General features: G+C 43.2%; 2 protein-coding genes across 3 annotated transcripts in view; one reads left to right on the top strand and one right to left on the bottom strand.

The window, feature by feature from the left end:
* The first annotated feature begins 925 nt into the window (after window positions 1-925).
* On the top strand, window positions 926-5,653 carry gpr137ba (G protein-coupled receptor 137Ba). 2 transcript variants are annotated; one of them, XM_005742430.2, is made up of 7 exons: window positions 926-1,786; window positions 3,272-3,321; window positions 3,427-3,649; window positions 4,201-4,347; window positions 4,799-4,927; window positions 5,045-5,166; window positions 5,274-5,653. In XM_005742430.2, the coding sequence occupies exons 1-7, from the start codon at window positions 1,406-1,408 to the stop codon at window positions 5,365-5,367; spliced, it is 1,146 nt and encodes a 381-aa protein (XP_005742487.1). In that variant the 5' UTR covers window positions 926-1,405; the 3' UTR covers window positions 5,368-5,653. The 2 variants fall into 2 exon arrangements, with proteins under 2 accessions (XP_005742487.1, XP_013768651.1); XM_013913197.1 differs by having other exon boundaries at window positions 930-1,786; window positions 5,259-5,653.
* Window positions 5,654-6,916: 1,263 nt separating this feature from the next.
* The window catches only part of egln1a (egl-9 family hypoxia-inducible factor 1a), a 37,185-nt gene continuing 34,185 nt past the window's right edge, over window positions 6,917-9,916 (bottom strand). The window contains exons 3-5 of the mRNA XM_005742429.1: window positions 8,445-8,581; window positions 8,289-8,356; window positions 6,917-8,187 (exon numbers count right to left, since the gene is read on the bottom strand). Coding sequence (XP_005742486.1) covers window positions 8,132-8,187; window positions 8,289-8,356; window positions 8,445-8,581 — 261 coding nt within the window. The 3' untranslated portion in view covers window positions 6,917-8,131. The remainder of the gene's footprint in view (window positions 8,188-8,288; window positions 8,357-8,444; window positions 8,582-9,916) is intronic.

Below are 9,916 nucleotides of genomic sequence, written 5' to 3'. Positions count from 1 at the left end.
ACACCTCTGACTGTGAGCACAGCACCGGCGGTTCAAACCGAAAAAAAAATCATTACTTTATTGACCTCATTCAAATCTTGTGTCCTTTTTGTAAATTCAGTTTTTGCCCTGTTTTACGATTGGCTTGTCAGTCATCTGTAAGGACCTTTGGACTGCAATAATCTATTAAATATACAAATACATTCTGATTAACTGTAATTTGAAATGAGATAACCTCGAAAGTCTGAGGCTCTGTCTTGTAAAGAGGACAAGTGCCAGACGGAAAAATAACATTTTCCTCCTTTTTGTATGCAAATGCATCTCATTAAGAATAATTAATTCATTAATTACCGTATAATAAGTCTTTAAACTTCATAAAATTTTTAAACCGTAATGTTGATCTGGGATTTATAGGTTCTCGTTCAAAACATGAGGTTATTACAGTAAGTAAAACTAGATGCGAATAAAATAAATAAATAAATCGAGTAAAAAGCTTCAGTTTTAATATTTATTAATTTGGTTACATTTATTATCAGAACTTACCTGTTGAGGCTTTGGCGGACATGTTCATTACATTGTTTCAGTATAATACCTTTCCAGATTTTCCTGAATCTTAACCCTGACACATTCTCTCCATACATTAACAGGAATTCAATAAAGGAAACAACTAATACTGAAACTAATAAAAACCGAAGTTAAAATATTTTTTACGTACTAAAAACTAAACTGAAACTAAAAAATTATAAAACGTCAAAAACTAGTTACTTTCCACTCTGGAAAGGAACTGAAACTAAACTGAGTAAAAAATAAATACATTTCAAAAAGTCAAAATGAAAGAAAAATAAAAACTGATTAAGGATCCTGACTTTTGTCATTAAACTGTGTGAACCGGAAGGGCAGCTTCCCCTGCGTGATTAATTATACTCTTTATTTCACTCATCTTGATGAACTGAAGGTAAACACATGTAAAGTCTCCCGGGATCTGCGCTGCGGTGGGAAACCCCTCCGCGGGGTTAAAGGTACGGCGACTTGCGTCAGCTGATGCGTCGCGTCGCGTAAACGAGTGAGCAGAACGGAGCGGATGGGGGCGCTGGAGGAGGCTGGTCCTCTCTCGGAGCTCCTGCTTGCAACTCTGAGCGGCTTCCTGCTCTCTCTCCTGACAAACGGCTCATTCTCATCGCTGATCATGTGCTTCGCTCTCCGGATCGGCTGCAGGAAGTTGGACTTGCTGCGTTTTTTCCCTCCTCGCTCGTCTTGACAGCCTTGTTTTCTCCTCCCCCTTTCTCCTGTTTTCCCTCTGGCTTCCATCTCTCTCTTCAGCCGGCCGTGTGAGAGAGACAAGAGCCGACAAGCTGGCTCTGTGAAGCCGCAGGAGCTGGCGGTGATCACCCCCCCTCCTTCTCACCCCTGACACAGAGAGCAGGTCATGGAGGCTCTGGCGGAGGAGAAGGGGCTCTGGGCGTCGGACGACTCGCAGCCCCTGCCTACTTTGAGCCCGGCCGTGCCACCCTACGTCACTTTGGGCCTGACGGTGGTCTACACCGTCTTTTACTCTCTCCTCTTCATCTTCATCTACATCCAGCTCTGGCTGGTCCTGCGGTACCGACACAAGCGCTTCAGCTACCAGACCGTGTTCCTGTTTCTGTGCCTGCTGTGGTCGGCGCTGCGCACCGTGCTTTTCTCCTTCTACTTCAAGAACTTTGTCACGGCCAACACTCTGGGACCCTTTCCCTTCTGGCTGCTCTATTGCTTCCCCGTTTGCCTGCAGTTCTTCACGCTCTGCCTCATGAACCTGTACTTTGCGCAGGTGAGTTGCTCAGATGTTATTTTTCTTTTTCGTGTGCCAGCACAGTGTTTGATTAATGAGGGAAGTCTATGTCTGGGCTAAAACAATTGTGTCACACCCCAGCTGGTTTATAAACCAGTTAGTCCAACATCCAACTTGCAGTGTGATAATGAACTAGCAAACAAACTAAATGTGGGGCAAAGAGTAGATTTGAGTGGGATAATGTGGAAATGCTGAGAGCTGCTTTAAAACACTGATGTATGTGATTGTTCTGTGTATTCTACTGTCATGGAGGGAGGACGGGGAGAAAGGTGGACCACCTGGTCACTCTAGGTATAGCCTCCAGCCAGTCAAGGCAGATCGCTGCCCCTCTGTGAGCCTGATTCTGTTGGAGGTTTCTTCCTGTTAAAAGGGAGTTCTTCCTTCCCGCTGTCGCCAGGTGCTTGCTCACAGAAGGTCATCTGATTGTTGGGGTTGTCATAGTACTATTGTTGGGACTTTACCTTCCACTCTAAATCACCTTGAGGAGACTGTTGTTGTGATTTGGTGCTATATAAATAAAATTCATTTGCATTGAACAAGTTGGCCAGTTTAAACACATTTTGATAATATGACCTGTATTTATATAGCGCTTTACTAGTCCCTAAGGACCCCAAAGCGCTTTACACATCCAGTCATCCACCCATTCACACACAGGTGATGCCAAGCTACATTGTAGCCTCAGCCACCCTGGGGCGCACTGACAGAGGCGAGGCTGCCAGACACTGGCGCCACCGGTCCCTCTGACCACCCCTTTCAACGGGTGAAGTGTCTTGCCCAAGGACACAACGACCGAGACTGTCCAAGCTGGGCCTCGAACCGGCAACCTTCCGATTACAAGGCGAACTCCCAACTCTTGAGCCACAATTGCCCCCTATGGACCTAATATAGGTCCATAAACCTCATGTCATAATTTTCTTATGCCCACCCACTATGGCTGGATGGATGGCTCTATTTATTTTTTAATTTTTCAGGATTTTGAATTTTAGAGAGGCATTGTCAGGATACAGGCCATGACCCCGGGCTTGACATGCCACTGTAACAGTGATTCATATAGGAAGTAAGTCGTCCACTGAATATTACCTGTTGCTCTCAGTGCAACAGACTCCCATTCACATCAGGTGCAAAAGTGGGATGCAGTGAATCATTCCTTCTAACTGCTTACATAATCCAGATACAAAATAATAGCTCCTCTGGCCTCTGCCTGAAGCCTATTTTTAGCGTAAATCCTATTGCGCTTGATGTGAGTCACAGTTGCGAACGAGAAGCGAGGCTCAAAGCTTCTGAGGCCCTGCGCTGTGTGACCATTGCATATCCGAAGTTCAGCTCTAAATCGTTTTACAGCCTGGAGGTTCCTGTTTAATCAGAGTGTCTTGTGCGTTTCGGAGAGCAAGAACAGAGAAGTGAAAGCAGTCTGACACAAGGCCATTGCTCATTTGAATGAAACTGTTTGTTTCCTTTTCACAGGTTATTTTTAAGGCAAAGTCCAAATATGCACCGGAGCTTTTGAAGTACAGGTAAGACCAGCTGGTGGACTTAAATAAAATAAAGAGTCTTATTCTTTTTAATAGTAATTTTTGGGGTTAATAAATCTTTGCCTGTTTTTGTTTCCTCACCACCAGGCTGCCACTGTATCTCACCTTCCTGTTCATCAGCCTGGTGTTTTTAGTTGTCAATTTGGTGTGCGCCCTGCTGGTGAGGATGTCCTCTGCAGAAGCCCACACCATCGTGCTGGTGAGGGTCGCGATCAACGACACGCTCTTCGTCCTGTGCGCCATCTCGCTGGCCTTGTGTCTTTACAAGATCGCCAAGATGTCGCTGGCCAACATTTACCTGGAGTCAAAGGTGAGATGTCCTGCAACTCAAAGTCAGGCAGGATTGGTGCGGTGTAGACTTCCTGAACACTGCCACTTACGACTGATTTAACAGCCGGTGCGTCACTAGCATCAAAAGGTATTGTGCACCCTTGTATGAAGAGTCACTTCTGCACATAATTTGTGCTTGCCACGTAGAGATAGTTCCCTAGCAACTGGGCGTCGTTCTTGTGCGTGACAAATTGTGCTGCGGTGCATACGAAAGCTTAAGGTTCGATACGGTGTGGACATACTTCTTGTGTCCCAATCACACCTTAATTAAAGATACAGAAATTTCTCCTGTGCATGAAGGAGGTCTGTTTTCCAAGTTTTGAGCATGCTGATGCAAAAAACCCAGCAGCACAGTTTCATGAAACTTAGTGGAGTGGTGAGGCGTGGAAAGGGGAAGCACATAATATTTTTAGTGACGATCTAGAGCACTTTCTTTAAGCCATTTCTTGACGTCTCACCAGTTTGTCTTATTTTCAGCCTAACATGAATTCACGAGTCATTCTATTTTGTTTTGTTTTTTTTAAACTGAAGGGGACATCAGTGTGCCAGGTGACGATTATAGGAGCCATCGTCATCCTTCTGTACGCATCCAGGGCCTGCTACAATCTGGTGGTGTTGGCACTCTCAAACAAGAGTATTAACTCCTTTGACTATGACTGGTACAACGTTTCAGACCAGGTGAATCACTGGGGGAGGGGGTCACGATGGTTCATGTTAAGTTTGAGTGCATTTGTCCGAAAATGTCATTTGGTTTCCTGTCTAACTGGATAAACTGGATAAGAGGAATGATTGCTCTCTATAGTAAATCGATACCTCACAAAGAGACTGTAGGAAGTGTGGAAACAAGGGGAAGCAGCTATGCTAGCTCAGACCGGCCCATCTAAAGCTTACTTTTTTGTTTCTTTGCTCTGCTGCAAATATGTAACAAAAAGTGGGTTTTAGTGCAAGTTCTAGAGAAATCAGTCTGTTTTCCAGCTCCTTTAAATATTTTATCTCTTATCTCTTAAAAGCCAATTAGCTGTGTTTTGACTGTTCAGACTAGCTGGTCAGAATTTAGCAAGACTTGCATGTGTCCCCTTTTTGCTCTCATGTTATTCTAAAATGCATGCGTCAATTTTTTTTCTTTCAGGCAGACCTACAGTCGACTCTGGGCGACACCGGCTACATCGTCTTCGGAGTGATCTTGTTCGTGTGGGAGCTGCTCCCCACATCTCTTGTCGTTTTCTTCTTCAGAGTTCGACAGCCTAAACTGGACAGGGTGAGCCAGCAGTTACCTTAAACCAGTCAGGAACCCTTCTTGAGATCACAGGTTTATAAGGAGGACAGTTACCTTTGAGTGTTTGCGCTGATGCCTTCTGTTTGTCTTGTACCGCAGAGTGGCACTGGGCTTCCTGGTCACATCTTCTCCTCTAGGGCCTATTTCTTTGACAACCCGCGGCGTTACGACAGTGACGATGACCTAGCGTGGAGCATAATGCCCCAAAACATCCAAGCCAGGTAAGCGTGCCACAAGCTGTTCCCTGGAAACTGCTGCACAGGAAAAAAATGTTCATGAGATGCTTCAAGTGTTTTGATTTTTGACTTTCTAGTCTCGCTGCCGACAGTTATGAGTGGGGGAGCCAAAGCGGCGGCATCGGCGCCTACATCGGCGATGACAGTTGCAACTTCACTCCTCCAGAGGAGCTCAGCCACTACTGACAGGAGGCCATGATGACTTCCTCGGACCTGTGGCTTTGTTTTTGTTTTTTTAAATTGTAAAGTTTTGCACACTGACTGACCGACCAAGGCACACTGGGATCAAAGTGCCCTTCAGACTACAAACATCCAATTTTCTATTTTGTCTAAAGAACTAATAGACTGTTGTTGCCAGTATGTATACAGACCCAGTAAAGGGACGTGATTTTGCACACACTTTGTACAAAGCCTGATCTGCTTGTAAAGGTTTATATTGAATATTACTTAATATATATCCTGATCTCTGTAATATGTCCTGTATTTCTGTTTTATGTAACATCTATGAACAAATTTCCTTTTTTCCATACAGATTTGTTTATATAGAGAAGATATTCATTTAGTTCATATTAAAAAACAAAAAAGAAAAATACTGTACAAATGAAGTTTAGTTTTAATATCACACCAGAATAGTTTCTATGTGGATCACGTACAGCTTTGGCAGCTACAGATTCTCATCTTTTTGTACAAAAAAATGTGTGGAGACTTCTGTAGCACCTGGAGTCATCTATGACATTAACACATGAGGAGTATGTCTTTTCCTTTTAGGAATCTAGTAATTCTCAGTACATAAATGTCAGTGCCTTGAGCTAGATAAGCACAAGAAACTAACGGTAAAGATACTTAACTTCAACAGTCTTGCTAGAAAGCAGAAAGAGATGGCTTTCCTCTCCAGCTTCTATTAATGAAACACTCAAAGGAGAACTCACAAGGGTTTGTGGTCACTTAGGAACAGAAAATCAAAAAAACAAGATTAGGTACTGATGACTAAACTCTTTAGGGAGTGATCCATTTTCTTTGAACACCTGACAACGAGGACTTGTCCTCTCTGCTATTGGAAGCGTGGGGGGTCATCTTCAAAGATCTGAAGCCTTCTCCAAAGACTAAAGAGTGAATAGAAACTGTGTTTGGCAGGTGATTTAAAAGAACCTCAACATTGTGTCAAATTGTTCTACAGTAAATGAGATTTCAGCGCAGCATCTGCAGATGACTAGAAAAAACTGGATAGCTGAGATAACCACATTGATGAAAACCAAATAGAGCTTGCTAGAAGAATAACCTCATTTCCCCCATGACAAGATGATGGCGCAGATGTTACAGTTTGTGGTTGCTTCACTGCCTCTGAAATTTGGCAGCGTGCAGTTGTGGGTTTCACAATGGAAAAAAAGCCAGTTACTACTATTCAAATCTAATCTATCTGTACTTAATGCGATGGAGCATTTTAATTTCTGTCCTTTTAAACTGCAACTCCAATATCACAAATTTTAGCTGTGTCACCTTTACTCATGGCAAATCTTCAAACCCTACATAACACAAATAGGTTTAGGTGAACCCATGACGACTGTTACATAATGATCATGCTCAGTGACTAATAACAGCTTCTGCAGCCCTGACACATTTTCCCATTGAGCTGTGATGAAAAGGAGAGCACTTCTGAGCACAGACACGTCAGCTCTTCTCTAGAACGTAACTGCGTAAAATAACGAAAAACCAAAAAGAGCACAAAGACAGCATATCAATTGTTGAAACTGAGAAATTTTTATTTTTATTTCCAAAAATAGATGCTCATTTCAATTTGAAGCCAGCAACGCATCTACGGACAAACAAACCTCCAAACAAACAAACAAACAAACAAAAAAAGATGCAGTACAGCAAGTTTCCTGCAGGGAGCAGCACAGATCTTTGTACTGTATATGGTGCAACCAGGACTGCACATAAAAACAGAGTCCTTGTCAAGGATACTGTCTAAGCATGTGTCTTGCAAACCTGATGTTGAGTCCGATAATTCATGTTAAGCCTGAATAATGTGAGGAAAAACTGCATAAGACTGTTTGACATCGGAAGATGACGATTTGCAATAAAACCAAATCTGAAAAGTGCTTTTAGCAACACAGTTCATGCCTTTTTAAAAAAAACATTTTTTTGGGGGGGGGGCGGCTTGCACCTTGCTTAGAGAGTTCAAATACTGCTCAGTCCAGACATACTGGATTAAAACAAATTAGACACGCTTTAAAAATATTTGCTCATGCAGCGTGTGGAAGGTTGGTATGCGTAAATAAACTGACTCAGAAATCACGTTTCAGGTAGCCTTAAGATGCATTTCTGCGCATATTCACATTGCGACGCTGAAAATACAAATGATCAGTCAGGGCGAGTTCATGTATCCTCCATTAGCATCTACTGCGCTGCAGAAGAACTTAAACTAAGATGTTCTGACAGGAATCTGAATTTTAGATCATTTCTGAAATGACTGCAAACATAAGCACATACAGTAGCTTATTATAACAGCTGATTCATTGTGAAAAGCATAACACATGACAAATTTGCAGAACACTGTACCTTTAAAAAATAAACAGCAAAAAAAGAAAAAAAAAAGATGAAGACTTGCTCTGAGCTTAATACCTGTTCAAAGCAAATGGCTGAAAATGTCAGTTGTAACATAAGCTTCCTTCACCAGAGGTGAAAGAAAATAGAGCAAAAACAACATACTATCCCTTTCAGTACAATGTTATGACATTCAAGTTCCGCTGGGTCGCAGAGGTTGGCTGAAAATGAACAGAAATCACCAGATTTTTGTCTGTTTTTTCTCTCTCCATAAGCACAGATCTTCCACCCACTCATACTAAAGTCTGCTATATGGCAGTTAAAACACACACTCGCACGCTCACTATAGGCCACATTCTTAGGACAGAGCACTTAATGGCTGTTTGCAGGGGAACTGTGCATCCCACTAGCTGGGATCTGACGATTTGTTGAGATCAACTTTTACTCCTTTATCCCCCGCACCTGCACGCAAGGGAAACAAACACACAAGAGATGACGTAAGACATCACAAAGGGGTTGATACCCAGAAGCAAAGACTGTGCAGTTGATACGCTAAATCCTACCTGTTAAGTACTTTTCTTTAGCTCTGGCTCGCTCGTCTGCGTCAAAATACCACACAGTGATGGCATACCTGTGAAGATGGAACGGGAGCAGTGAGCCTCCCGTAAAAGAGAACGAGACTGTCTGAGCATGTGCAGCGGACACACTTAGACACTGACCTTGTGGCGTAAGCGGGCTGAACCTCGTGAGGGTTCCGTCTGTCCGACCAGAACAAAAGCAGACGGTCAAATTTTGGCTCTATGTCGGCAAACTGGGCCTTTCCCTCTGGGAAGATTCGAAGAAGGCCTCCATGTTCCTGGAAGAGCAGAACACGAATAAACAACCCCATTATGTATACAAATCAGGACAAAGCAATAGCAGGAAGGTAAAGCGAGACCGTAGGAAGCAAACATATGTGAAGCTTCTGCAGTGATCACATCTCTGGTCTTAATCTTCATCGCTGACAGGTAACTATTCAGAGACAGGAGGCCCCCACAATAAACACATGTATTACTCATAAAACAGACACTTAAAAGCTTCTTAAGTTATCAACGTGGAACGATAGTGTCGAAGGAAAAGGGCTGTCCAACTCCAAGGGCAAGGAGGAAAGCTCAGGATAGGAAGCAGCAGCGGGGGACGGCTTTCCTGTGGAGGGATAGGAAGAATAACCCACAGGAAAACTGCTGTGGCTGGATAAAGGAGCTGGGGAGTGAAAAAGCAGATTGCTGCAAGTGTGCCGCTTAAACTCTCACACAGCTGATATGATAGCCCTCTCTTCACACGCAAACTGGCACAGTATAAAGGCTCACACCCTAATGTAATGCTATTCCCATGTACAGTGAATGAGGGGGAATGCCAATGGTGTGACCAAACTAAATAAAGCACAATAGCGACAAAGAAGATGAGAGAAATGGTTTTCCCCTGCAATTTGAGTCAACGAGCTCAGGGACCACTCATTTTAACAGCAGTTTAACTCCATGTATGTGATTTTAATTTAATTCTATTTATACAGCGCCAAACCACAGCAACAGTTGCTTCAACGCACTTTATATTCTAAGGTAAAGACCCTACAATAATGGAGAGAAAACCACAACAATCCGTCAACGTCCATGACACCCTAATTGGCGAAAGTGGGAAGGAAAATCTCCTGTTTAACAGGAAGTACTTTCAGAACCAGGCTCAGGGAGGGGCAGCCACCTGGCCTGACCATTATTATGCAGGCCTGCAGATGAGGTTGTATGGATTAACCCAACCAGGATTACCCTTTGCCTAAAGGGCACGACCTCCTGACCCACATGGGGCTGAACTGAACATGCTGAATGCAGTAAGGCTAGCATGGCTATAGACTCTTAGGCTATCCTCAAATACAGAATCAGGGTTGGAGTCCATCCTGTAGTTCAGCCAGTCAGTAAAGTCATGTAAGTAGAAAAACAGCCCAAGACATGATTGGAATTAATATTCAATAGTTAGCTGTGCTCTGGATCACCAGTGGAACTCTTTATTATTGATTACAGCTAATTACATCAACAGATTGCCACAAACTATTGTCCTTATGCTCAATAGTTCAGATCTGGCGTTTGGAATTATTTTGGTTTTCATGTGACGTATGACCCTGAAGGTAAGCGCGTCATGGACTAAAGTAAAACAGTAT

The sequence above is a fragment of the Pundamilia nyererei genome, unplaced genomic scaffold (assembly GCF_000239375.1).
Source record: "Pundamilia nyererei isolate P.nyererei 1_Seehausen unplaced genomic scaffold, PunNye1.0 scaffold00120, whole genome shotgun sequence".
NCBI lineage: Eukaryota > Metazoa > Chordata > Actinopteri > Cichliformes > Cichlidae > Pundamilia > Pundamilia nyererei.
This window is presented reverse-complemented; position numbering and strand designations above follow the sequence as displayed.

Excerpts from the sequence above, each read along its gene's own strand:
- gpr137ba (XM_013913197.1), top strand. The coding sequence starts at position 1,406 with ATGGAGGCTCTGGCGGAGGAGAAGGGGCTCTGGGCGTCGGACGACTCG. Across the intron at positions 1,787-3,271 it reads TGAACCTGTACTTTGCGCAG|GTTATTTTTAAGGCAAAGTC; the intron begins GTGAGTTGCTCA and ends TCCTTTTCACAG. Across the intron at positions 4,928-5,044 it reads GACAGCCTAAACTGGACAGG|AGTGGCACTGGGCTTCCTGG; the intron begins GTGAGCCAGCAG and ends CTTGTACCGCAG.